Source organism: Neoarius graeffei, chromosome 11 (genome assembly GCF_027579695.1).
Source record: "Neoarius graeffei isolate fNeoGra1 chromosome 11, fNeoGra1.pri, whole genome shotgun sequence".
In the NCBI taxonomy this organism is placed as follows: domain Eukaryota; kingdom Metazoa; phylum Chordata; class Actinopteri; order Siluriformes; family Ariidae; genus Neoarius; species Neoarius graeffei.
The window spans coordinates 54,115,725-54,143,504 of NC_083579.1; the positions used below are offsets into that span (position 1 = coordinate 54,115,725).

A 27,780-nucleotide genomic window follows, 5' to 3' on the forward strand; every position below is an offset into this window, starting at 1 on the left:
AATATTATGAGCTATTTAGTATAGATTCATGACATATAATCCAGTACAGAGGGATACTTATGCAAGGCACTGTACAGCAATCCTGCATTGATTTGAGTACTGGTTAGACAGGAACAGACATTCAATTCCCATAATATAGAATCAGCTTGCAATTCTTCAGAATATAAACTATTAATCTAGGTAGCAATATGTATTAGATTTAAAGGGCAGTCTCACCATATGTTCAAAATGTCAGCAGTATGCTAGCGCCTTCACAGCACTACAGAAGGAGTGTAAAGGCATTCCACAGGGTGAGTTTTCTGATTATCAGAACAGTAACATGCCATCACTAGACACAGCTGAGTCCGACAGGACCGTGACCTAAACAATATTCCAAGCAGATAAGATTAATAGTGATAGCAAGATGAACTGCCTTTCCATATTTTGCTGAAAAGGATCTCTCAGAAGGAGATCCGAGTCAGATTTTTTTCCCCCCAGGAATGTTATATATTCTTTAATTCTGCTTTTGTCTATATATTTGCTTAAAATACAATTTCAATTCACTACATTTCAAACATATACAGTACATTCAGTGAAAGGCTCAAGCCAGATATCTAAACCTCATAACTATCTGACCTCCTGCCCTGGACCCAGCCATGATGGCCCCGTCTCTCCCCAGAAGCCCGGGATGCTCCCCACCCAGCCTGATGCCCATGTGAGGGTTCCTCATCATGGACTAGTTGCTCTCCTGTCGACCTAGCAGTAAAAATCAGAACACATAGGCTGCAGATTCCTTATAGCATTAACCATAAATAAAGCACATTTGAACATGCAGACACACCTTCAGGACAACATCACTCACCACAATATAAAGGATATAGCAGAAAGATTAGAGATCTAATCTAATCTTAGAAAGGTGCTAAACCCCAAAGCACATACAAAAAAAAAAAAAAAGAAAGAAACCCCCCCCAACAAATAAAATATAGGAAAGGAGACAAATAAAACATAGGAAACTGAAAAATGGCCCTGAGAAATCAATAATTATCAATAAATAAATATTACTATGAGCCTTGTGTGATTCTCAGTGAATAAGTAATATGGAAATGCAAGACTGTTGCAAGGAGAAATCAGGAAAAGTTTTCCCAAACAACATCTAAATTTACTGTCTTAAAAATCTAATACGAACAAACAACCAACTGCAGACTGTGCAAATTACAGGTGCAACATGAATCTTTTTTTAAAAAAAAATCCAAGCCATACCTGCTTTTGGTTATTTTTGGGGGGCCTGTCTCAGCTAAAGGAGTCACCTGGACAAGTAAAACAGTTGTAAGAGTGGGCCTTACAGGTCTTAAAATAGACAATTCATAATGCTTATTTCTGTAGCCAACACTGTTATATGACACATGCAGGATACAGATTAGGTTATGTAATGAGCTCCTAGTCTAACAGTGTGGCCTGCGACGTACCATGTGGGCTGTACAGTAGTGCTCATGGGGAGTGTTCTGGTAATACTCCAGCAGCCTTTCAGCAAGGGCAATGCGTCGTAGGAGGCCCTCGATGAACCGCCGCAAACGGACTTTCCCACACATCTCATGCTGTGCTGCTGCTTCCAGAAATTTCTGAATAGCAAGCACTTCCCTACAACCAGCAACAAATTATTATTATCTTGAGGTGTTAAGTAAATTGAATAATCTGCCAATTTAAAAAAAAAAGAGAGAGACAGACAATTTTGTTGCAATTTTGTTTCAGGTTGCACTCACTGTTCCCTCCGTTCCAGCTCATGCTCGGACACGCTGAGCTGCTGGCGCAGCGTAGCGATAACCATGACGGCGGCGTTCACCTGTCTGCTGAGAGCTTGCTCCCGCTCCAGCACTTCCTGCCGCTCTTGGGCCAAGTGGTGTGAGTGTGCACGCTCACACAGAAGTGCTGTGTCAGTGTGGGCTAGTTCCGAGCTGAGCCGGAGCAGACGTCGCTCCATGCTGCTGCTGGCTGTCCTCATCATGCCCTCCAGCCTCTGCCCCACTGAGGGCACTGGAGCAGAGAGGAGCTTGGTGCCAATGGACAACTCCCCACCAGCAGCACTCTTCTTTGGGGAAGTAGGCTGTTCTGGGCATGCGTCTGCAGTCTGGTCATGTGGAAGGGGCTCAGAGCTGAATGGGAACTGGTGCGAACGTGCGTCAGTGCCTTCGTCCTTTGTTGTCTGGGTCTCAGCAGTGGCTTTCTTGCTGTCAGAGCGTAAGTACCCCCTGCTGGCAGGGAGGCTAAGGTTGTGCCTTGGATCGTATGTGTGGTTGTAGTCGAGGTGGGCCCGCAACGCAGCCAGGCTGTGGAAGCGCTCATGCTCTCCACACTGAGGGCATCGGAACGGGGGTGGAGATGGAGCCCCTGCACCACAAGCCTGGCCGTTTTCCACGAATAAGGTTGTGTTGCGCGTGCACAACTTTTGCTGCATGTCAACCTGCCAGTGAAACATTGCAATTTCTTAGTACTGACAGAGAATTTCTTAACTCCACCCATCAATTAATGCAAAGTCTTAACTTGGTGTTCATTTGTGATCTGGAAATTTGACTTAGCACTATTAAACCACATAACAGTCTTCAATCTGGATGACTGGAAACCTTTCATACGCATACCTATGGGTATATAAAAGTAGCCGTATGTCTGTACACTGCAATTCTCTAATCCTTTGTCTATTCTTATTAAAATATTCATTCATCATCAATCAAAGCACTCTTGGGCCCAGTTCACAAGTAGGAGAACCCAACTCCATAGCCTGCATACTGTATACACTGACTCTCTAACTGTAATGGCATGCTTTTAGTAGTGCTTCATTTCAATATGCTTCAACATACTGTATTTCTGTCTCATACACAGCAGCTGTGTTCATTACACCATAGACAACCACAGGATTGGGTATGGCGTATGTGCACAAACGCAGATGAGAAATGCATGCGACTGTTGTCTGGTTTCAGCTTTCTCTATCAAAGATCATTACAAGGAGGTATTTGAGATACTTGAGTCGTGCACTTATTATTATTATTATTATTATTATTACTGTGAGCTCCTGAAAAGAGCAGCACAAAGTCACACCAAGTCAGTCATGCAGCCAGAGTCATACTGTTACAATAACGTCATCTACCTCTGGCTCGCGCGCGCGTACCTTCTTAAACACGGTGTCACCCCGCAGCCGCTCTAGGTGAGTCGGTGGAATAATAACGCTGTCGGTCGGACGCCGCTTTTCAGATGACGGTCATTGGGATGTGGTGGACCTGTGGCTGACTGTCTGACTGTGATTCTCGGGTTTTTGTTGTTGTTTTTATTCAGCTTGCCTGCTGTCACAGCAAGGTGTCACAGACATCACTGCTAAAATCCCAGACAGTGCCCTTCGGTCATGACCACAAATAAATACAAGACTTTTCCCTGATACAGTAATAATACCTGCTGCCTGGGTCAGCTACAGTGATTTGATAAGCCTTGCTGAGAAAAAGTCATTAGCATGCAGAGTGCGATAGACAGCCGGGTCGGTCCATTCAGGACAGACGGGAGAGCCTTACAAAAAGCACTGGGGGTCACAAGCATTTTATACCACTACGTACACACAATATAACAGCACATGCTATTGAAAATGTATAAAATATCAAAGTCTTAAATCAGATTAAAATTACCCGGCGTATTTGTGATTTTTTTTTTCGTTTTCAAGCCTACATTTCAAATTCAAAAGTGGTACAGTCCGATGGTTGTTTAGGCAACGGAGAAGTATGGAGGGACGTGATTGGCTGAATCAGAGCTGTAGAGTCGGTTGGTTTGTTGAGCTCGTGAGGGGCTTGGCTGAGGGAAGGAGCCAGTGTGGAGTCACCGCGGGACGCTTGAGTTTTTGAACAGAACGACAGGACGAGGTCTACCGTAACGCCCTGTTCATCCCTGGCCATGGAGGTGAAGAGAAAGAAGATAATAGACGGTGTCTTGTTTGTAGAAAACGAGGTATGTTTATGGTGTTTTAGTCCGAATGTGTACTATGGAGCAAGAGGACAAGAAGCCATCTTATCATTCATCTTTACTGTGTCACAGAGCTGTTGATGTTGTTAGCTATAAACGTTAAGAATTAATTTACATGTTGGTCCTGGGATTGAGATGCTGGCCTCTTCTGCCCCTCGGACCTGCTTGATCCATCCTGTGTCTGGTCGGAGTTTTATCGCACCGCTCCTGTGAAGGACGGCCCCATGAGGACAGTTGAGGGTTATACTTGGAAGACGCTCTGGACTCTTATGATAATACTTTTATGGCTGAGGACTACAGTTGTCTTGCTAACTTTAGGACTGCAGTTATCATGAACAGTTTTGCACTCAAGTTTCCATCAATGAAGAGCTATATAACATCAACGAAACTGTCCTCATGTTAAAACTGTTAATGTTATAGTCATGCTGTCTGTTGTTGCCCAAATGAGGATGGGTTCCCTTTTGAGTCTGGTTCCTCTCGAGGTTTCTTCCTCATGTCGTCTGAGGGAGTTTTTCCGGGACTCCCTAAAGTGAATGACGCATGAAATGGAATGACAGCTAGTGATTTGAACAATAAATGGTCCCTTGTCATTCAGATTCTTATAAATGGAATAACGATTGAAATGTAGGTGGAATGACATGCTTTCAGCTCATGAAATGGAATGACATTGTTTCTAAGTGGAATGACATACTTTTAGGTTATGTTATCAGTGATATCACCTTTTACAAATGGAATGACAGCGTTTCCAGGTGGAATGACATCTCATCTCATCTCATTATCTCTAGCCGCTTTATCCTTCTACAGGGTCGCAGGCAAGCTGGAGCCTATCCCAGCTGACTACGGGCGAAAGGCGGGGTACACCCTGGACAAGTCGCCAGGTCATCACAGGGCTGACACATAGACACAGGCAACCATTCACACTCACATTCACACCTACGGTCAATTTAGAGTCACCAGTTAACCTAACCTGCATGTCTTTGGACTGTGGGGGAAACCGGAGCACCCGGAGGAAACCCGCGCGGACACGGGGAGAACATGCAAACTCCGCACAGAAAGGCCCTCGCCGGCCACGGGGCTCGAACCCAGGACCTTCTTGCTGTGAGGCGACAGCGCTAACCACTACACCACCGTGCCGCCCCTGTGGAATGACATACTTTAAGCTAATGTTATCAGTGATATCCCCTTTTACAAATGGAATGACAGTGTTTTTAGGTGGAATGACATACTTTGAGGCAATGTTATCAGTGATATCACCTATAACCTAACCCTAGAAACAATGTCATTCCATTTGTTAATTTGATATCACTGATAACCTCGCCTCAAAGTATGTCATTCCACCTAGAAACCTTATCATTCCATTTGTAAAAGGTGATATCACTGACAACATTAGCTCAAAGTAAGTCAATACATATAGAAACCCTGTCATTCCATTTGTAAAAGCTGATATCCCACCAAGCACCCACTTATCTTATCCTAGGGAGGTCTAAAACTAAAGATTTCAATCGTTATTCCATTTGTAAGAATCTGAATGACAAGGGACCATTTATTGTTCAAATTTACTACCTGTCATTCGTCATTCCATTTCATGCGTCATTCACTTTAGGGAGTCCTGTTTTTCCTTGCCACCGTCGCCACAGGCTCGCTCATTGGGGATAGATTAGGGATAAATTAGCTCATGTTTTAAGTCGTTCAAATTCTGTAAAGCTGCTTTGCGACAATGTTTATTGTTAAAAGCGCGATACGAATAAACTTGACTTGACTAATGGCAGGGTGGCACGGTGGTGTAGTGGTTAGCGCTGTCGCCTCACAGCAAGAAGGCCCTGGGTTCGAGCCCCGTGGCCGGCGAGGGCCTTTCTGTGCGGAGTTTGCATGTTCTCCCCGTGTCCGCGTGGGTTTCCTCCGGGTGCTCCGGTTTCCCCCACAGTCCAAAGACATGCAGGTTAGGTTAACTGGTGACTCTAAATTGACCGTAGGTGTGAATGTAAGTGTGAATGGTTGTCTGTGTCTATGTGTCAGCCCTGTGATGACCTGGCAACTTGTCCAGGGTGTACCCCGCCTTTCGCCCGTAGTCAGCTGGGATAGGCTCCAGCTTGCCTGCGACCCTGTAGAAGGATAAAGCGGCTAGAGATGATTAGATGACTAATGGCAGAAGCTAAAAAGTTAGCAAAGAACTGATGTCGCAAAGATGCCTTCTAAATAAATAAATAAATGTTTCTACACTTTACTATAAAGAGCAGTAAACAGTCATTTGTTATGACAACCTTTTTGTTTAAAAAAAATGGTAGTTTCAGGTACAATGCGTTCAACTTTTATAAGGAAATTGTCTGGTAAGCTTTACTGAGCATCTTGCAGAACCAGCCTACACTTGCTTCTTATTTTTGCAGCAAAACCCAACAGCCTTCAAAAAAAAAAAAAAATGTGTGTATATGTATCTAAAATATATATGGCTGAAAAGTGGTCTTTTGTGTACTATGCTGCTTTCTTTACATTTTCTATCAAGCTTAATTTTGTGTTGGACAACTAATGTTTTTGGAAATCTAAAATGGGTTTGTGTAGAAGTCTCATCTCGTTATCTGTAGCCGCTTTATCCTGTTCTACAGGGTCGCAGGCAAGCTGGAGCCTATCCCAGCTGACTACGGGCGAAAGGCGGGGTACACCCTGGACAAGTCGCCAGGTCATCACAGGGCTGACACATAGACACAGACAACCATTCACACTCACATTCACACCCACGGTCAATTTAGAGTCACCGGTTAACCTAACCTGCATGTCTTTGGACTGTGGGGGAAACCAGAGGAAACCCATGCAGACATGGGGAGAACGTGCAAACTCCGCACAGAAAGGCCCTCGCCGGCCACGGGGCTCGAACCCAGACCTTCTTGCTGTGAGGCGACAGCGCTAACCACTACACCACCATGCCACTGTGTAGAAGTCATAAAATAAATTTAAAAAATGTATAACAATGTTTGTACAGGCGGCACGGTGGTGTAGTGGTTAGCGCTGTCGCCTCACAGCAAGAAGGTCCGGGTTTGAGCCCCGTGGCCGGCGAAGGCCTTTCTGTGCAGAGTTTGCATGTTCTCCCCGTGTCCGTGTGGGTTTCCTCCGGGTGCTCCGGTTTCCCCCACAGTCCAAAGACATGCAGGTTAGGTTAACTGGTGACTCTAAATTGACCGTAGGTGTGAATGTGAGTGTGAATGGTTGTCTGTGTCTATGTGTCAGCCCTGTGATGACCTGGCGACTTGTCCAGGGTGTACCCCGCCTTTCGCCCGTAGTCAGCTGGGATAGGCTCCAGCTTGCCTGCGACCCTGTAGAACAGGATAAAGCGGCTAGAGATAATGAGATGAGATGTTTGTACAAAAAAAAAAGGGTGCCTAAGACTTCACACTGTACCTCATATCCTCTAACTACTACATTTATTTCACTCCAGTCATAAACATGTCCCAGCTAACCACCTGGTCATTCAGTATTCAAACTACTGAATGAACTACGCTGTTTGGCTCTTTCATTTGTATCCTAATTATCTCTGTTTTTCCACGTTTGGTTAAGATTTGTGGAATAAAATGACTGACTAATACAAATTAAATTGCACAGCTTGTTCAGCCTGATTTTTACACTGGTTTTCTAGGTACAAATTCCCATTGTTTAGGTCTGTCTGGGTCTTCTTTCACCAGCTACTATTCCCTCTCCACACGCATGCGTACAAAGATCCTTTCCATGCCTTCTGTTGTTTACAATCTATGTGCAATCTGAGAAGGCTAGTGGATATGCTTCCCTGTCTCATTATAAATTATTGTTCTTGTGTCACACTGTGCATTTCATGAAGTAGTCCGTATTTACAATTTTGTGCGTGCCCCCGATGCATCTGTTTGTAACCCTAATCTGAAGAACCTGTGAAATGCCTACTGATCTGATGATGGCTTTTTCTTAGGACTGTAAACTTCAGGAGAAGATGGACTTTGAGATGCGAATGAGAGCAGGGGCATATAAGCTTCTGGTGGCCAGCACCAAGAGAGAACAGATCCTTGATGCAGCCAAGAGCCTGTTGACCTGCAACACACGAATCAAAGCTTACATGACCGAGGCACAGAGGCGGAATGAGCTGCAGGATGTGGCTGAAAGTCTTAAGAGGTCTGATATAGTGTGCTCATACATTACTGTTGCAGAAGAATGTGTGCGCACACGTTTTACACAAAAATCATATGTTGGTAACTGAAGGATTTAGTGAAATATTTTTGTATCTTGTAGGGCTTCTTCAGATTCGCAGAATAGAAAGCCTTGTAAGGGCAAAGTAGCAATAACTGGTAAGATATTGGAAAAACTCATTTTCTCAATAATTGATAGTTTAGTCGTGCCTGTGGTTCACTCCTGGGTGTGGTGGGTTTTTGTTTGTTTGTTTGTTTGTTTGTTTTGTGTCCCCCCCCCTCCATGTAGGTCTGCGGATCCCACTATTTTGGAAGGATTCTGAACACTTTAACACCAAAGGGAGTGAGTACATTTTGTTCCTCACTGTATTTTCAGTGAATGTTCTAATTGCCTAATTTTGTTTTATTGTGGTTTACTAAGTCATCATATTGCATATGCTTATCTTTAACTGTCTTATTGGGCAACAAATTGGTATGATGTTGCCTGGGTAGGGTGGGTTGTGTGGGTGGATAGGGTTTTTTTTTTTTTTTTTAATTAAATGCACAGAGGCATGTCTTCTTTCTACAGACTCTCAGAGGTTTGCAGTATTCTGTCTAATGAAGATTGGCTCTGAGATATTTGACACAGAAATGGTGATTGTAGATCGAACAGTGACTGATATCTGCTTTGAGGGTGCAACCATTTTGTAAGTGATAATTAGAAATCATTTCAGAAATGCAGTGGTAAAGTGTGCAGTAGATCCATGTTCAAGCCAGTGTGTTATTCCAGTTCTGAGGCTCAGTCGGACTTTGAACTGGCTGTTGAGTTATACAGCTGTGCAGTGGAAGAAGAGGGAACTTTGGTCAACACACCAAAAAAACTGGCCAGGAAGCTGCGGTCCTCTTTTGGGAAAGGCTCTGGAAGGAAGCTCTGCCCCCTTCTGGATGGAGGAGATCCTGATGCTTTTCTGCAGTCCAACCCAATACCACCGTATGAATCTTTTCATATCAATACTTACACACAGTACAATGTGTGAGGTCATTACAGGTCAAGAGCTTCTGTGACTGTTCACATCAGAATGGGGGGGAACTGATCTCAGTGACGTGCTTGTTGGTGCCAGATAAGCTGGTTTGAGTATTGAGTTGATAGGCTACTGTGGACACAAGCCCATAGATTCCTGTTCTAGGCTGATGGAAGTAAAATCTGATGCAGTCTTCTGAGACCGCATCTTCCCCATTCTGATATTTGATGTGAACGTTAACTGAAGCTCTAGACTCGGTAACATTGTGCTGTTTCCACATGATTTGGATAATTGCATGAACGTGCAGGGGTACACATTTTATGATTGAGGGGGACTATTTTATGATTTTGTTTCAGTGGAGCAAAATACTCACTTCTGGCATACACGACTCTGGGATTGGAGCAGACTGGGAGCTCATTCCAGTCGCACTCACTTGTAGTTTTACAGAACGGTAGGTGAAGGAGCAACTCCATAATGCTGTTTCTGCATGTTTTTGTTTTGAGAGCTATAGGTCACTTAGCATTAGGTAGGTGACCTTTTTGTATTCTAATGGCAGTAATATACACTTAAAGGCCAAGGTTTTCACCATATCAAGATCTGCCTTTTGAACATTTGATATAGGAGAGTAGTTTTGTTTGGTAGTTGAGCTAATTTGTTATCCTGGTCCCTTTGCTCAGTGGAAGCATCATCATGGCTGCCTCTCTATGGGAACTTGTGCTGTCAGCTAGTCGCACAGCCTGACTGCATGACACAGGATGTGATGCGGGGTTATCTTAGTCAGCAGGTCAGTCACATACCATTTTTGTGTATGTATAAATCATTTCAGTTATTGATGGTCTGACCAATTGATGAATGTAATAGTGATAATCTGTTTTTTAGCAAATTATTGAGGGTTTGCAGCACTGCTGTAGGCTGTACTGTGTGCTGAAAGCCAGTCTGCTCTCCTGTTACTTCACTCCTGAAGAGATTCAAGCCAAGATGGAGCCTAGTGTAATAATCCCCATAAACAAGGTAAGATGTGGAAATAAAATGGTGGTAGTCAATATATTTTGGGTGTAGGTTACATGCCACAGTGTGTATATTTAATCACTGGGGAAGCAATTTTAATTGAACCCTGTCTTGGTGGTTATCCAATGATTGGGTGGATGGGTTTTTTTTTTTTTTTTTTTAATTACTATAAGTATGCATCTGCAGTCTGTGGATGATGGAGAAATGTGTGCAGGACACCCGTCTTCGTGTAGTGGAAGGCAACCAGAAAGGTGGGGCGAGGCTGAGCATCATTAATCCAGGGACAGGAGACCCTGCTAGCCATGTATTCATAGCAGAGATACCTGACCGACTGCAGGATTGGTTCGGTGCTCTGTTGCAACACATCTATGATCAGAGTGAGTGACTGATGGATACTGGGGTGCATAGTTGGAAGAAGGAAATTGGTATGCTTCTTTCTATTGAATATTAGTAAAAAAATGAGCAATTATGTTTGTGCAATAGGTAAGTGGCAGCACGCCTGTGATAAGCTGATGGAAATTGAAGTTCTGTCCCCACGGAAACCCCCACTCTTTCTTACAAAGCAAGCAGACTCTGTCTATAATGATCTCAGTAAGTAACTTTGTTACAAGAAAGATAAAACGATGGCACAATAATGACTTGACACACCAGGGGTTTCTCATGCCTTCTGTTTAAATGTGACTTTGCTTTTCAGGTATTGGTTCACCAGGCAAATTCGAGAGTTTGACAGACATGATTCATAATAAAATTGAAGAAACGAATGGACGCTTTCTTATTGGTCAGGAGGAAGAAAGGGAGTCCCCTCATTGGACAGCGCTGTTCGAGGGCTCCCGGCCAATGTTGGTGCAGAAGACTGTGCTGTCACCAGGTAAAGACAGCACCCAGTTCATCTCTGGTCCAGGCTTAAATGGCAACAAGAAGAGAAGAGCACCACCACCACCCCCTGATAAACTACCATTTGTCCAGCCCACTGTCTACTCATGTCCTCCATCTGAACAGGAGAAGGAGAACTCCAACAAGGGGATCAGGTCTCGTACTGGGAGACCATCACTGGATGCTAAATTCTCAGCCATCATTCAACAATTACAGAAGAGCCATGGACCCTCCCGCAAAAATCCACCTTTAGCCCAAGGGTCTCATAACCTTTACATTCCAGTCAAGACGGATACAGAGCTCAATTTGCCCGAACATGCAGAAAAGGCAAGCACGCAGGCCCCTCAACCACCTTTGCCTGCCCCAAGAAATAAACTGGGGAAGTCCTTTAGAGAGAAGATGAATCCCAAAGCTTGGTGAACTACTATAGTTACTTTGTATCTTAACACTTCAAACAACTATTTGGATAAAGCTGCTTTGCTTTTTTTTTTTTTAAGTAACTCATTTCAACACCACAATTGATAAACATGTTGGACTTTTTCTTTTGACTATAGGACTGAAGAGCAGAACTAATAAATACGCATGCCTTTTAAACCTAGCATACTGAAAATTAGAGACTTGTGATTTATAGTGTGCAATTTTGATTTGATTAAAAAAAAATGACTTTGCACATTAGGGGACTGCAATGGGCATTAAGTCTTGTCTTCATGTTTGTTTACAGCATGTATACATGCAGCCTGTGTGGGTTAGCTGTGTATAAGTCTTACTCTTTTTAGTAGTAATGGGGGTAATAACTTCTAGCTACAACCATGTAGAGACAAGTTTTAAACTACTTTTTGTACAAGACTATTCAGTCGTGGCTTTTTATTTTATTCCATGTAAGTATAAATGTATCATCTGTAACTTCTGAAGTGTCTTGTTTTTTGTCTGTTTCTGGAAATTGTACTTGTTGCAACAGTTATAGAATGTGTGAATGCTATTGTGACTACATTAAATACTGCAGTGCCTGTTGAACTGCATTTGAATGAATGTTCCTAGGACTTTATGAATCCTTTTGGTAAGGGTGAATCTGAATATTCAAATGTAAAATTGACAGGTGTAGAATGTTATCTAGTAATGAGACCTGTTTGAACGAACATGAACTGGAACATTTATATAATTAAAAAAAAAAGCCCAAACGTTGAACTTCCTTCACAGGTTAAAATGTTCATAGTCCTTTTGCAAATGATGTGAATTCATGTAACTCACTAATTTCAGTGGTGTATACAGGAGTTATTGTACAATACTTGCAGTATCCTTCTCTTAACTGTAACGAATTAAAGCGAAGCATATCAAGTATAGTTCTGTTCTTTGCAGGTCATGCGGTTTCTTTTCTGCTTTTAACAAAATGCTTTATTCTGGAAAAAGTTATTTTTGCGTTCAAAAATCTAGAACTTTAGAGTTGTTTTTTGTCAAACTTTTATTGGTGCCATTTAATTGAAGTTTTTCCAAATATTGTAATTGTACAATAGAGAGCATTGAAAGTGTTCACTTAATAGGTAGTGATTCCTTGGGTCAGACATTAAGTATTTCTTCTAGATGCCCCTTTCTGGACCTGTTTCTCTAAAGCCTGCTCCAGCTGCAGCCAGTCCTGCTGCTCCAGTGCCTGCTGCTTAATAGAGGGGTGGGGAGAGATTTTAAATAACATCCAAAGATCACTGCTGGTTTAGTTTCTGTTTCTCTACATGTTTATGGTTGTAGGGGAAGCTAAAGTAATTGCCATCTAGAGATACCTGAAATGTGGTTATATTGAGTACGAGTACTCACCTTTTTATGGCTATAGCTCTTGATGTTTTGAGCAGCCATCTGTTCATTTAACTTTGGTTTGGGTTTTTCAGCTTCCTTTATCTTCTGTACTTCTTGCTGTTTCATCTCCAGAGTCTTCCGCAGAGCCACCAGTCTCTCATCCCTGCTGACTGCCTCCTGTATCCTCAGTCTCCTTTTCTTCTCCTCCTCCTGTCTGTTTTACACACACAGACCAAATCCTTGACATTTTGTAAACATATTATACAAAAACCTGGAGTCTTAGAGATTTTTTTTCCCCATAAATATGCTTTGTATGTTTTGAGGAGAAGCCTGGTTACTTTTGTGCAGTGGCTAGTCTTGCTGCAGTCCTGCATGCAGTAATGGTATCCAGCTGCTCACGGAGTAGCTGTTCTTTGCCCCGTTTCTCCTCCAGAATCCTTTGCCTCCTTTTCTCCTGCTCTCGCTGCTCCTCCTCCTTCAGCCTGGCCAAGCGTTCCCGCAGCTCCGCCAAAGACATCTCACAAAGTAGTTTGTGACCTCCCGTCTGTAACCGCACAGGGATGACTTAAATTTTTATCCTTGTTCTGTGAGCCATTACCAAGTTCCTACAACATGCATAAGATATTAAGCACCTCTGTGTCGTCTATAGACTTATGAGTGGGATGAGGCGCTGACTCCATGGCTCGAATCTGACGGATGAGCTCAAACTTCCGGCTTAGTTCAGCCTGAGCTTCTTCCAGTGCCTGCTGAAGCAATTCCTGGCTGTGCTCAGAAACCTCCTTAACTGTAATATACATGTGTGTACATAATTAGCAACACATTAAAACGACAACCAAAAAAACCTGTGCAGTAGGTCTGGGTCTAGGAAAAAAGAATCACACCAATTTGTTTTTTCATCTCTTGCAGTCTCTCTTTGGCAGCTTTAGTGTTTTTGTGGCCATCAGCTACCAGCTGTACCAGTTCCTTCATCTCTTTCTCCTCTTCCAGACGCTTCCTTGCATACCTGCGCATCAGCTCTGCCGTCTGCGACAATCGCATAGATCAAATCGCAAATGTTATGAAAAGCCTTATTTGCATTATATTAACCTGCTTTAAGTGGATTATTCTACATGCTAAAATAATGAATACGTGATAATTCACCTCCTCTTTCTTGAGCAGTGCTTTGTTTTGGTTGAGCTCAAGGACTCTCTGTCGTGCACGCAGAGCTTCCTTATGGCTCATCTTCCCCTCTTCCCTCCTGTGCTCCAGCTGAGCCAGCTCCTCCTGCAAGTCCTTCTCCTTCATCTCCTCCTGCCACTGCAGGAACGCTGAGGGCTCGCTGGCTCCCTGCATCAGTTGCTCGAGCCTGCAAACACATGAGTATGGGTTAATACTTCTGACATTAGGTCATACTTTGCAATATATCTATTCAACAGATGTACATGGTTTTTATTTCAGTTTTCCATTGAGCAGACTGATAATTACCTATTCAACTCCTCTCCCATCTGTCGATTATAGAACACTCCCTCCCGAAGGATCGATGTGGTGTTCAGTCTGATGGGCAAGGTGTTTGTCTAATATTTTGAACCAAATACAAAGGCCTCAACCGTATGAGTTATGCAATGCACATGATAATGGGTTTAATGTTGCACTTTAACACTGTACTCTATGAGTGTACCTTCTGAGTAGCTGGAGTTCCAGAGGAGTAAATGGAGTCAAATTTGAGTTTAGCTTCACAGTCTTGCTGAATCTGGGATATTATGTTCTGATCGACAGAAAATATAAGCCACCTCTTTGCATAATGAACAGATTTTACAGTGTATAGGATATCTGTGTCTATATCATTGTGATACAAAGCCAAACGTAAGCAGAGAAAATATCACAAGTGTTCAATGACAGATTCTCTTACTTTGGTTTTCTCTGACTTCTGTGGGTTTGCACATCGGAACTGCTGAGTGTTCGCCTCATACAAGACTTTCTACAGATGAGAGAAATATAAATAATATCTTATCTAAAGCATTACTACAAAGTCTCAATGGTATTTTGAGTGTTGATGGGTCTGTTGTTTAGTGTTGAAGGTTACTTTAGAAAAGTAATTCGTTACAGTTACAAGTTACCCTGTTTAAAATGTAATAGTAGTGTAACTATTTCAATTACTATATCTGAGTAATGTAACTAATTACTTTTCAATTACTTTTTGATTACTTTTCTAATTTTTGAATGAGCATTCTGTGCCGTTAACCATTTTCAAATTTTTAAACCTGGCAGTGTTAAGCTCAAAACAATACTAAGGCCAAAAAAAAAAACGTGTGTTTCCGGTTACGTAGATTTCAAAACTAGGGTCGGTAGGCAGGCTTTTTTTTTTTTATTTTTTTTTCAAGATGGCTGCCATAACCTATATTTAGACAGGAATAATTTCACAAAATATAATGAATTTCTTTGCAGGTCACCTGAGTTACCACCTTCTGATGAATCAGCCCCTCCCCTCTCTGCTCCCTGAGTGCAGCTCGTCGCCTTGGTAACGGTGCAGGGAAAAGACAATATAACAAGCAAAGAGCGCTTTTTCTCAGAGTTCCCTCTCCTCGAACAACGCTGATTTACACGGAAACGAAAGGAGCTATTCACAAAATTCTTTCACATTGAGTGCTACAAGGCTCCCATGAACACATTAATGTATTTTTTTTTGTCCCGAGTGTAAAAAATGTGGACACTAGAGCGAGTTAAAAACAAGTGACTTTTCTGATTTGCAGTAAAAGCGCTGCCACGTTTATAATGGGAGTCTATGGGAGAGCGCGGCTGTCCTCTCCTCACTTTCAGGCTTCTCGTTCAAAAACTGTAAATCCTATCGCTCAGGTAGACACATTGTGTGAATCAGGACAAGTGTGGCTACTACTTTTGAGAAAATTGTGTGTAGAGTGAAAATTGTGGCTGAAAACAGTTTAAATGAGAAAGTTAGAGCTTTTTTTTTTCAAGCTCTCTACACTCTAAACTCCTGAGCGCCGCTGGTGTGTAACGCCATAGACACCCATTATACAGTCTGAATTTCTCCAGAGTTGCTCATGGTGTTTGATCTGTGACTGATCAAAAAGTATAGAACCTAGCAAAAAAGTTGAATGCCAGATCCACACAGGAGAATTTTGTCTCCGTTTTAAAGTTTGAATCATGTCTCTAGGTGAAAGACAAAATAAGCGTTCTCTCTGCTTCTGTTCCCTCCGACGGCCCCGACACACTACTGCCTCCGCCGGGTGCGCGCGCACACACCGCATGTTGGGGCCGCGGATGAGTTACTCTCCCCTGATCAACGAAGTCGGCGGGGAATTTGTGGTTATTATCGGTACAAACAGCGCGAATCACAACTTAAATGAGTGCAGTTCAGTTTAACATTATTGTCAGTCCGTTAGATAAACATTTAATTTTATTAAAATCGAAAATTAATATTTAGAGCCTGTGGGCTGGCGGCACGGTGGTGTAGTGGTTAGCGCTGTCGCCTCACAGCAAGAAGGTCCTGGGTTCGAGCCCCGGGGCCTTTCTGTGTGGAGTTTGCATGTTCTCCCCGTGTCCGCGTGGGTTTCCTCCGGGTGCTCCGGTTTCCCCCACAGTCCAAAGACATGCAGGTTAGGTTAACTGGTGACTCTAAATTGACCATAGGTGTGAATGTGAGTGTGAATGGTTGTCTGTGTCTATGTGTCAGCCCTGTGATAACCTGGCGACTTGTCCAGGGTGTACCCCGCCTTTCGCCCGTAGTCAGCTGGGATAGGCTCCAGCTTGCCTGCGACCCTGTAGAAGGATAAAGCGGCTAGAGATAATGAGATGAGATGAGCCTGTGGGCTACAAAAATAAGTCATTAAAGTAGCCGGCTGGACTTAATTGTGTAGTCGGCTGTATGGCCGGCAGCTGGCGCTTGTGGAAAGCCCTGATTTTCCCAGTGAGTGACAAAAACTTCCGGTTCACGCGGTTGGGTTATATGTAAAAGTCGCGACTGGGAAAAAAACGAAAAAAAAGTTTAGGGTCGGGCGGTACGGATTAGGGTCGGTCGGGTAACCGGAAACACACATTTTTTTTTTTTTTGGCCTAAACACTGTCTACTGAACCCCTTTTAATACATGAATTAACATCACATCTTTTATAAAGATAATATAATAATAACCATTTTACTGTAAAATCAATCTGAGTTGACATACAGATACAAAGTCACAACCAGGCCTGGAATTTCATCATTTTAGGGGCAAGGCCACTTGGCCTTTTGTGCGGTCAATTTTTTGAGGGCACGAAGGCCAAAAGCCAGGGCACCAAGGCCATAAAATAAAACAATGATTATGAGTTCACGTCTATAATGAATTTAATTTAAGGACTAATGACTCTTCTGAGGAAGATTGGAGTCCCAGTCGAAACTATCAAGCAGGTAAAGAAACAGCTACACTATTATGTCTGAAGATAAGAAAATATTGAACACATCTAAACTTATCAATCCATCACTCACTTCAAAAATTGTAAAACTTATTAAACCTATATCCTCCCATAATTTTTGTTCAATTGACACCAAATGTGCAAGAGCATCTTCAGACTGTACTACTACGCAGATTTTTGATTAATCAAAATTGAGCCTGTAGTACATCAAAATGTTTGACTGTAAATGGAACATATACTAGCATGCAGGCTACTGATTAACCCATAAGAGCCCAGACCGATTTCTCAATCAAGGAAAATTACTGAGGAAATAAAATTAACTAAATAGACGACAAAGAAAACATTTCTGACCTTTTATTTTTTTAAAATAGCACTTTCATGTCTCAAGATCTGAAATATTCACAGCAGGGCAGCACTGTGGCCTGAGGTAAAACATGATAGTTTAAGTTTGTTTAAATTACAAAAATGAGTACACCCAATGACTGTTAACCCGAAAGTTCATTCTATGCAAACAGTTTGAGTAAATACCACTTTTAAAGATTAGTTTATTTTTGTAATTTAAACAAACTTAAAGGTAGGGTAGGAGATTTTTTTCAGGAGTATTTTTTACCATATTGCTTGAAAAGCTCCTCACACCCATGTTGCAAGCAGTATAATAGAAGGTTTGACCCAAAAACGAAATATTTTAATCCAGTCTACAGTGTGGTGTGAATGTGAGTGTGAATGGTTGTCTGTGTCTATGTGTCAGCCCTGTGATGACCTGGCGACTTGTCCAGGGTGTACCCCGCCTTTCGCCCGTAGTCAGCTGGGATAGGCTCCAGCTTGCCTGCGACCCTGTAGAACAGGATAAAGCGGCTAGAGATAATGAGATGAGATGAGTCTACAGTGTAAAATAAAGGAAAAACGCCATCCAATCATATCGAGGTACCACCTCAAAATGATTGGATACTGACACGTCAATCAGACTGAAGCCCGAGCAGCCCGGCCCTTCTGTGTGTGTGTGAGAGAGAGAGCAGTGTCACACAGAAAGCACAGGATTCTCTCACACTACGTTCACACTGCAGGCTGAAGTGACTCAAATCCAATTTTTTCGCCCATATGTGACCTGTATCCGATCTTTTATTGACAATATGAACGACACAGATCCGATTTTTTCAAATCCGACCCAGGCCGTTTGGATATGTGGTCCTAATTCCGATTCCTATCCGATCTTTTCATATGCGACTTCAGTCTGAACCGCCAGGTCGCATTCATCCGACTTACACGTCATCAACAAGCCACAAACGTCACTATTCTGCACTGAAGTAGGCGGCGGGTCTCTCAAAAAAAGTTACAACAACAAATCCCTTGCCCTCTTCCTTCTCAACCTCCTCCTTAACATCAGGCTATTGTGCATGTTCTGGCTCCGTCGCAACAACAACTGCATCATCGCCAGGTACTCCATGCTGGCTACTGTCATACACAGGAAACTTTAGGTTACTTCCGTAAACACTGGCCATGCTCACTGCGTGTGACGTCGTCGTATCCTGCAATGCGCATGCGGAACACTTTTAGGTCGCTTTTCATTCATACTGAGGATCACATACAAGTCGCATATATTTATTAATGTGAACGACCTCACAAAAAAATCGGATTTCACAAAAAAAATCGGAATTGAGCATTAAGCCTTGCAGTGTGAACGTAGTGTCTGCGCTTCCTCCAAACAACGGGGATTTACACGAAAACGGAAGGAGATATTCACAAAATTCTTTCACAGTGAGTGCCACAAGGATCTCCTGAACAAACTGATGTAATTTTTTTGTCTGTAGTGTAAAAAATGAGGTCACTAGAGCGAGTTAAAAATGAGTGACTTTTCTGGCAAGTTTTATAATGGAAGTCTATGAGCTGGGCGGCTGTGCTCTCCTCACTTTCAGGCTTCTCATTCAAAAACTGCAAGTCCTATCGTGTAGGTAGACACATTGTGTGAATCAGGACAAGTGTGGCTACTACTTTTGAGAAAATTGTGTGTGGAGTGAAAATTGGGGCTGAAAACACAGTTTAAATGAGAAAGTTTGAGCTATTTTTTCAAGCTCTCTACACTCTGCTCTAAGGGGGAGGAGGGGTGGAGACGCGGGGGGTGGGAGCATGGCGAGGGCGGGCGTGTTTCTTTTCAAAATATGGCTTGCAGGAACCGTTATTCCAAAATCTCCTACCCCACCTTTAAACTATCATGTTTTACCTCAGGCCACAGTGCTGCCCTGTTGTGATTGGCTCAAAACTCAAGACAAGTTGAGGTGACGGCTACAGAGGAAATTGAGCCATTTTCTAATTTACACAGAGCACTTTGCACTTTTGACAGCAAGCTAATTAGCATGTTAGCGGGTACAGTCGGTACTCGGCACATTAAAAGTGGGTCAACGTTGTAACGACATAACGCTACTGTACAAGCAATGCTTATTTAACGGTAGCAAACTTAAGCCCTATATGTTGAAATTCCTATCTTATTCGTTCGTTAATTTATCACACAGTCTTACCTCAGTCAACTTCTTCGCTCCTTCTGTGAAAATTCAACGTCTCAGATGCGGACACAAGTGGGCGGGGGATGCGTTTGATTAAGTCTTCTGATTGGTTGGTGATAGATTGGTGGGCGGGGGATGCGTATGATTAAGTCTCCTGATTGGCTGGTGATAGATTGGTGGGCGGGGGATGCGTTTAATTAAGTCTCCTGATTGGCTGGTGATAGATTGGTGTCATTATTGCGCGTCGGAGCGGTTCATGCCAGGCTCGAGTCCAAGCCACCACTCATAGATTTACATAGAAGACTAGATTCCTCACCACGTATTCCAGAACGTCCGCACAGGGCGGCCATCTTACCACAGACAAGCTTTTCCACAGAATTTGCGGTACACTGAGGTAAGACCATTGAGGTGCTTAAATGTTTATACTCTTATCTCGCTGAAATTTTGACGTACATACAAATGGTTTGATTTCTTAAAACATTATTAATGTGGTTGTAATTCTGGGTGCTTGAACATGCTAAAATCGTACCTTTTCTGCGACACGCAGTATGGTATTGACAGCCACCACCACACTCTGCTAACACTGGTTGTGTCCCTATTTTTTAAGCTTAGACTCCACCACATTGCCAAGATGACAACCCTTTCCTTACAGAACAACAGCATGAGACAGAAGCACAACAAAGCAGTACTGTTTAAAGGGCATTAGCCAAATATACAGTGTAAAAATTTTCAAGGGGTATGAAGACTTACGCAAGCACAGCACAGTCCAGCACTCACATTATGATTTACAGGAAATCAAAGTACTGACTTTGATGACAAGATGATGTGTGTGTCTGTGTGTGTTTTAATTGTAGATGTTTATCAGTATGTTTAGTTTTATTTTAACTGCACATTGGAGCCTAGTCAAATGAAATTTCAATCTTCTGTGCTAACATATATTGACTTTGACATGATAATCAGCTTTGAATGTTTTTTTGTAAATGTAAAGATATCTTTTTATCCTTGGAAGTATAACCACATGTGATTAATTAAATGCTTTTTTTTGTCACAAACTACCGTGAGTCGCTGTCACTGTTTTATACTATTACTTACTCGGGCAGTGCATTTGTTATTATGCTATGATGTGAGTTTACATTTGTTATTATGCTATGATGTGAGTGCATTAGGTTTTTGAGGTGGATGAAGTATTTCTGAAGTTTCAGAAGTGAGTAAGCTGTTTATTTAATTTTAGCTTCCCCTACGGCCCTATCACATGTAAAAATATTTTCACTAAAAATTGGAAATAAATTGTATGGTTATTTGTCCTAAGGCCACAGTTATCCATAAGTATGCAGTGTTAGGCTTCTCACAGCATAGGGATTTCAGCATGCATCCTGTCTTACAGTCTGTAGTATACTGAAATATTTTCGCCAAGCTATGCGTATTTTTTTTAAAACATAAAATGATTATTCATCATTAATATCATAAATACATACTTCCGTTTGTGTTTTTTATATAACAAACCAAACCGTTTGAATATCGATTGAAATTTGAGGAAGTTACGGTCATCTGAAAAGTACATATCGCTACCAACACAATGTAATGGGTAAGCCAGCTGTCTGAGGTAAGATGGCCACCATGTGTGGACGTTCGACTTCGTTGACAGGCAACGGGGACGAGGTATCTAGTCTTCTATGTAAATCTATGCCACCACTGATGAGTTGCCCAATAAGAATCCAGAATGTCATCAGAAGACGTATTTTTTTTTCTCAATAGACGCAGGTGATGTTAAAGCCTATTGAGGTTTTTCACCCACGTGACCAAGTCATGTGATGCATCGTTAGGCTGCCATTTTGGACGTCACGGCTCGAATCAGTTTGAATGCGAGGAAGGCGACAAACGAAAAACATAAAAGAAAAAGGAGCAAGATGCAGAAAACACCTTCACTATCCAGCGACGTAGGGCATTTACAGGGCGAGCAGAGGGAGAGGTATTTGCAAAAATTGAGGTTAGCAGGCTTAGAGAACGACGTTTACCTGCTTCCACCAGGATTGTTCACTGACGTACGGAAGTACACGAAGCCCTCGTCTTTACCTGACTTCGGCCCACATGATCTGTATACCTATGTCGTTAAAAACCCATCGCCATACACAGGTATTGATCTGAAAGCGTATAAGAGTTTGGATGCCTACAAATATTTTGTGTCAGGCTGGGTAACATGCCTACATCAGTGGGTCGTCCCTGGAGCCGGTGGTCGCCATCTTATTACAGCTAAGGTTTGTTCACATTTTCATTTACTTTCGGTCCTCAGGATAAACAAAATGTTATTAAATGTCATTGAAATAACTTCTTAGTCTGTTGAGACATGGCCCGTTATAAATTTGCTGTTACCAGGCAATGACCAAGAACTGTATTATTAGGGTCGGTGTCTGTGTTGTAGCAGTGTACTAGCAGCTAGCTGTTAGCACTAGCTAATGTCAACAACATAGTAGCTAGTATGTTACTGTAGCAATGTTTACGTTCAGTCATTTGGATGACTGTTAAAACCTTTCAGTCTCAAGTTTTTCCTTTACTGTATTTACTAGTTTACTGTAATTATGATCCGGCAGCTATTTACACCGGATCCAGTGTAAATAGCTGCCGGAGCGCGCTCCGGCTTGCTCCCCCTCAAATTAAGCAGCGCGCTCTGGCTTGCTCCCAGAGCACTCCAGGAGCAAGCCGGAGCACGCTGCTTAATTTGAGGGGGAGCAAGCCAGAGCGCGCTCCGGAACCTCGGCCGGAGCACTCCGGGAGCAAGCCGGAGTGCGCTGCTTAATTTGAGGGGGAGCAAGCCAGAGCGCGCTCCGGCAGCTATTTACACTGGATCCGGTGTAAATAGCTGCCGGATCATAATTACAGTAAACTAGTAAATACAGTAAAGGAAAAACGTGAGACTGAAAGGTTTTAACAGTCATCCAAATGACTGAACGTAAACATTGCTATAGTAACATACTAGCTACTATGTTGTTGACATTAGCTAGCTTGACCTTCAAAATGGCAGACACAGGGGCATCACGTGACCCTCTGACATCAGGTGAAATACCTCAATTGGCAGTCACGAGGCAGACTACAAAACCGCAGGGCATCAAGGCCACTGTGGCCTTACGGCAGGTTTTTTTTTTCCAAGGGCACAAGGCCAAATTGAGAGGGCGGCCATGGCCCTCGCAAAATTCTTGCCTTCTTCAGATGTAATTCAAATTGTAATTCTGAATATTTTCGTAAGTAACTGTAATTGAATTACACATTTTTCTCCAGTAACTGTAATATATTACTGTTACATTTATTTTGTAATTAAATTACGTAACGCCGTCACATGTATCTCGTTACTCCCCAACACTGATTATAACAGGATGTAATAACTTCTATAGCAGCTACACATCTAGAAAAGCCTAACCTGTGCTTTCAGATGGTTCTTCTGTTTGATGTCCTCCAAAACCTGTTGTTCTTTTGGCGTTCTATGGGTACTGACAGGCACCTGAGTAAAAACAACCAAATGTGTGTGAAATAACTAGGTAATTTTAAGATGTATATGCATAGTATTGTCTAATATATAGCGTGTACTTTAGAGCCGTTTCAAATGGTGCAAGTGTCTTGCAGAGTGATCAGTAAATGTTCCATTACTGCACTGGCAGACAGTTGGAGTCTCCACACAATTGAGAAGCCGGCTTCTGTGCCAGTTGTATGCTCAGGTTTAGCGACAGAAGTTTAAAAGTATTTAGGGCCCTAAAAACACCATTTCCATTAAATGAGCAAATGCAAATAAAATTAGAGCACTCTGCATCCTCCTTGTTGTTTTATTGCCTACATATTATCATCTGGTAAAGAGCACTGTAACATTAATGCTTGATCTACAATTACTATAAATAATGTTCCCTTTTGCCCATCCTTTCAGACAACCCTGTGGTAGTTTAATTAGTAGTGCACTTATTATTTCATCTTGAGCATTACTAAGCTCAAGAAGATTAGACTGATTTATGCTAACCGGCTTGAATTTCTCCTGTTGAGGAATCGGTTCAGGAGCAGGAAGTGGACGAGGTTTGGGCTTTGTCAGATCAAACTCCTGAGGCTCTGTTGACTTCTTAGGGAATTTCTTCGGCTGGGTGCCCTTGGTTTTCTTCTCAAGGTGTTCTAACAGGCCTTCTATCTCAGTCTGCCATCTAATTGAAAGGACAGGGGAGGACTGGTATAATGACTGATAACAAATACTGCTTTTCCTGTGCCATTTTTACTTGATTAATTATTGATTATACTTCTGTGAAATCAGGTGATGTGATGCACCATTCTCCCACAAATGTATCTAGGTATTCGTAAGCCCCCTAGAAGTCACGCTCATTATTACCCTTGTTTTACCTCAGTAATGGAACTATCCACTTGTGCTCTACGTAGGTGGCATCGTAGAACCGACTCCACTCCCCATGGATCCATGTGGTCAGGTTAGGAACATTAAAGAAGAAGCTCAAGAACTGATGTGTCCAGCAATATTTCATAGGAGAAAAAAAAAACCAAATATTTGTTTAAAAAAAGTACACTATAAATCTCAAGGTACACAGTGAAACCAAGCTAAGGTAAAGACAAGACATTAAATCAAACAATGATCATCTTAGGCCAATTGCTATACACTGAAATAAAACTCGTCTTGTGATGATAAATGTACTGTGTATCTCCTTACTTTGTACATTTTTGAGCTGTCCAGTGATTTTATAATTGTACTGAACTGCTCTAAGCCCAGATCCTCCAGATGGAACATGGCAAGATAACATACCACTGCGAAATCAAATAGCAGAACATAATGAGGAAAACTGATTTCATTTGTCAGGCAAAGATAATAGCATAATGCATGTTCAATACTTAACATTTAACTCTTTTGTGGCAGTAAAAATGGTAATTATTTATTTTTTTACAGTGAAAGTACCAACGTACCAACAAACTGGTTTCGTTCAGCTCTGAGGAAATATTTTCCCTTCTGGTCATAAAAGACATCAATCACAATATCCAAAAGTTTCCGATGCACTATACATCCATAAACTGTGTTAGTGATAAATATCTGCTCAGCAGAAGACCGATTCTGGGGTACAGAAAAGAGTACAATAAGGTTCTCACAGAAGTTTTAATGATGTACAGTACTGTGCAAAGAAATGCTGTAAAGAGGAATTTAAAAAATAATTAAATTAAATCTTTCTACTTCAAAGAGAAATACTATGACATGCAGTAAACAGTAATAAACTAAAAAAAAGAAATTCAATATATTGTATGATGACCCTTTGCTTTTTTTTTTCTAAAATAATAATCTCAGGTAAAATTCTTGAAATTTTATGAGGAAATGAGCTCTAAGTTTTACTGAGCATCTTGCAGAACCAGCCTCAGTTCTTGTGGAGACTTTGTCACAATTATCTCTTACTTTTGCAGCAAAACCCAGCAGATTTCATTCTGGTTTTTGTCTGAAAAGTGTCTCTTACAGTTGCTTTCTTTACTGACATAAACATGTTTTTGTAACATTATCATTTGGAAATTTAAAATGTTATTTTTTGGACTGACTTCATAAAATAAATATCTATAGAAAACTTCTGTACTAAAAATAAGGTGCCTACGACCTTTGCACAGTACTGTATATGATGATACAAACTACAAAATAGGACTTAAATTTACAACCCCGATTCCAAAAAAGTTGGGACAAAGTACAAATTGTAAATAAAAACGGAATGCAATGATGTGGAAGTTTCAAAATTCCATATTTTATTCAGAATAGAACATAGATGACATATCAAATGTTTAAACTGAGAAAATGTATCATTTAAAGAGAAAAATTAGGCGATTTTAAATTTCATGACAACACCACATCTCAAAAAAGTTGGGACAAGGCCATGTTTACCACTGTGAGACATCCCCTTTTCTCTTTACAACAGTCTGTAAACGTCTGGGGACTGAGGAGACAAGTTGCTCAAGTTTAGGGATAGGAATGTTAACCCATTCTTGTCTAATGTAGGATTCTAGCTGCTCAACTGTCTTAGGTCTTTTTTGTCGTATCTTCCGTTTTATGATGCGCCAAATGTTTTCTATGGGTGAAAGATCTGGACTGCAGGCTGGCCAGTTCAGTACCCGGACCCTTCTTCTACGCAGCCATGATGCTGTAATTGATGCAGTATGTGGTTTGGCATTGTCATGTTGGAAAATGCAAGGTCTTTCCTGAAAGAGACGTCGTCTGGATGGGAGCACATGTTGCTCTAGAACCTGGATATACCTTTCAGCATTGATGGTGTCTTTCCAGATGTGTAAGCTGCCCATGTCACATGCACTAATGCAACCCCATACCATCAGAGATGCAGGCTTCTGAACTGAGCGCTGATAACAACTTGGGTCGTCCTTCTCTTTAGTCCGAATGACACTGCGTCCCTGATTTCCATAAAGAACTTCAAATTTTGATTCGTCTGACCACAGAACAGTTTTCCACTTTGCCACAGTCCATTTTAAATGAGCCTTGGCCCAGAGAAGACGTCTGTGCTTCTGGATCATGTTTAGATACGGCTTCTTCTTTGAACTATAGAGTTTTAGCTGGCAACGGCGGATGGCACGGTGAATTGTGTTCACAGGTAATGTTCTCTGGAAATATTCCTGAGCCCATTTTGTGATTTCCAATACAGAAGCATGCCTGTATGTGATGCAGTGCCGTCTAAGGGCCCGAAGATCGCGGGCACCCAGTATGGTTTTCCGGCCTTGACCCTTACGCACAGAGATTCTTCCAGATTCTCTGAATCTTTTGATGATATTATGCACTGTAGATGATATGATGTTCAAACTCTTTGCAATTTTACACTGTCGAACTCCTTTCTGATATTGCTCCACTATTTGTCGGCGCAGAATTAGGGGGATTGGTGATCCTCTTCCCATCTTTACTTCTGAGAGCTGCTGCCACTCCAAGATGCTCTTTTTATACCCAGTCATGTTAATGACCTATTGCCAATTGACCTAATGAGTTGCAATTTGGTCCTCCAGCTGTTCCTTTTTTGTACCTTTAACTTTTCCAGCCTCTTATTGCCCCTGTCCCAACTTTTTTGAGATGTGTTGCTGTCATGAAATTTCAAATGAGCCAATATTTGGCATGAAATTTCAAAATGTCTCACTTTCAACATTTGATATGTTGTCTATGTTCTATTGTGAATACAATATCAGTTTTTGAGATTTGTAAATTATTGCATTCCGTTTTTATTTGCAATTTGTACTTTGTCCCAACTTTTTTGGAATTGGGGTTGTATATCCAAGAATACCATGAGAGTCTTGGCAGAGTCCTCGATGAAGGTGTCCACACACTGTTTGTCTGGCTCGTACAAGTCCAGCAGCTTTACGGCCTCTCTGACCAGCTCCTTATAGTTCATCGTGACTGACAGTGCCTTCAAGTCATGTAACGTCTCTTGAATTCTGTGTATATTTTAATCATTAATTAACCCATGCACTATACAACCCTAAATAAACTTGAAACTTGAATTCCAAAAAAGTTGGAACGCTGTGTAAACTGTAAATAAAAACATTGTGATAATTTGCAAATCATGGAAACCCTATATTTCATTGAAAATAGTACAAAGACAAAATATCAAATTTTGAAACTGAGAATTTTTTTTTTGGAAAAATATATGCTCATTTCAAATTTGATGTCAGCAGCACATTTCAAAAAAGTTGGGACAGGGGCATGTTTCCCACTGTGTTGCATCACCTCTACTTTTAACAACACTCTGGGAACTGAGGAGACCAATTGCTGTAGTTTTGAAAAAGAAATGCCCCATTCTTGCCTGATATACAATTTCAGTTGCTCAACAGTTCGGGGTCTTTGTCATATTTTGCACTTCATAATGTGACAAATGTTTTAAAAGGGAGACAGATCGGGACTGCAAGCAGGCCAGTTTAGCACCCGGACACTTTTACTATGGAGCCATGTAGTTTTAATATGTGCAGAAAGCAGTTTGGCATTGTCTTGCTGAAAGAAGGAAGGCCTTCTGTGAAAAAGATTTTGTCTGGATGGCAGCATATTGCTCTGAAACGTGTATATATCATTCAGTAGTAATGATACCTTCCCAGATGTACAAGCTACCCATGTCATGTGGA

The 27,780-nt window shown here is 41.8% G+C and overlaps 3 protein-coding genes across 3 annotated transcripts; 1 reads left to right on the forward strand and 2 right to left on the reverse strand.

Annotated features, from left to right (window-relative positions):
• Positions 1 to 201: 201 nt before the first annotated feature.
• znf365 (zinc finger protein 365) lies at positions 202 to 3,357 on the reverse strand. Its single transcript, XM_060933057.1, has 5 exons — positions 3,140 to 3,357; positions 1,740 to 2,437; positions 1,446 to 1,617; positions 1,240 to 1,286; positions 202 to 735 (listed from the first exon to the last, which is right to left on the reverse strand). Exons 2-5 carry the CDS (start codon positions 2,429 to 2,431, stop codon positions 594 to 596), a joined length of 1,053 nt encoding a protein of 350 aa, XP_060789040.1. The 5' UTR covers positions 2,432 to 2,437; positions 3,140 to 3,357; the 3' UTR covers positions 202 to 593.
• Positions 3,358 to 3,794: 437 nt separating this feature from the next.
• On the forward strand, positions 3,795 to 12,334 carry rtkn2 (rhotekin 2). The gene is made up of 12 exons (XM_060934206.1): positions 3,795 to 3,960; positions 7,904 to 8,103; positions 8,221 to 8,276; positions 8,407 to 8,460; positions 8,686 to 8,803; positions 8,887 to 9,087; positions 9,475 to 9,569; positions 9,796 to 9,902; positions 9,998 to 10,129; positions 10,341 to 10,503; positions 10,610 to 10,717; positions 10,821 to 12,334. The coding sequence occupies exons 1-12, from the start codon at positions 3,907 to 3,909 to the stop codon at positions 11,417 to 11,419; spliced, it is 1,887 nt and encodes a 628-aa protein (XP_060790189.1). The 5' UTR covers positions 3,795 to 3,906; the 3' UTR covers positions 11,420 to 12,334.
• A 226-nt stretch (positions 12,335 to 12,560) lies between these two features.
• Positions 12,561 to 27,056, reverse strand: cfap99 (cilia and flagella associated protein 99). Its single transcript, XM_060933058.1, has 15 exons — positions 26,949 to 27,056; positions 24,607 to 24,751; positions 24,356 to 24,450; positions 24,037 to 24,149; positions 23,669 to 23,843; positions 23,081 to 23,161; positions 14,673 to 14,741; positions 14,442 to 14,528; positions 14,249 to 14,337; positions 13,925 to 14,129; positions 13,666 to 13,807; positions 13,417 to 13,568; positions 13,123 to 13,328; positions 12,806 to 12,998; positions 12,561 to 12,647 (listed from the first exon to the last, which is right to left on the reverse strand). The coding sequence occupies exons 1-15, from the start codon at positions 27,054 to 27,056 to the stop codon at positions 12,561 to 12,563; spliced, it is 1,947 nt and encodes a 648-aa protein (XP_060789041.1).
• Between the last annotated feature and the right edge of the window lie 724 nt (positions 27,057 to 27,780).

What these genes read in the sequence shown, in the direction of transcription:
- rtkn2 (XM_060934206.1), top strand. Translation starts at nt 3,907, where the DNA reads ATGGAGGTGAAGAGAAAGAAGATAATAGACGGTGTCTTGTTTGTAGAA. An exon ending in TCTTGTTTGTAGAAAACGAG is followed by an intron (nt 3,961 to 7,903) that starts GTATGTTTATGG and finishes GCTTTTTCTTAG; the next exon opens with GACTGTAAACTTCAGGAGAA. An exon ending in CAGTCCAACCCAATACCACC is followed by an intron (nt 9,088 to 9,474) that starts GTATGAATCTTT and finishes ATTTTGTTTCAG; the next exon opens with TGGAGCAAAATACTCACTTC.
- znf365 (XM_060933057.1), bottom strand. Translation starts at nt 2,431, where the DNA reads ATGCAGCAAAAGTTGTGCACGCGCAACACAACCTTATTCGTGGAAAAC. An exon ending in GAGCTGGAACGGAGGGAACA is followed by an intron (nt 1,618 to 1,739) that starts GTGAGTGCAACC and finishes TGCTGGTTGTAG; the next exon opens with GGAAGTGCTTGCTATTCAGA. An exon ending in CCAAAAATAACCAAAAGCAG is followed by an intron (nt 736 to 1,239) that starts GTATGGCTTGGA and finishes TTTTACTGCTAG; the next exon opens with GTCGACAGGAGAGCAACTAG.
- cfap99 (XM_060933058.1), bottom strand. Translation starts at nt 27,056, where the DNA reads ATGAACTATAAGGAGCTGGTCAGAGAGGCCGTAAAGCTGCTGGACTTG. An exon ending in AACAGGAGAAATTCAAGCCG is followed by an intron (nt 23,162 to 23,668) that starts GTTAGCATAAAT and finishes GTTTTTACTCAG; the next exon opens with GTGCCTGTCAGTACCCATAG. An exon ending in AGAACCATCTGAAAGCACAG is followed by an intron (nt 14,742 to 23,080) that starts GTTAGGCTTTTC and finishes TCTCATCTGTAG; the next exon opens with AAAGTCTTGTATGAGGCGAA.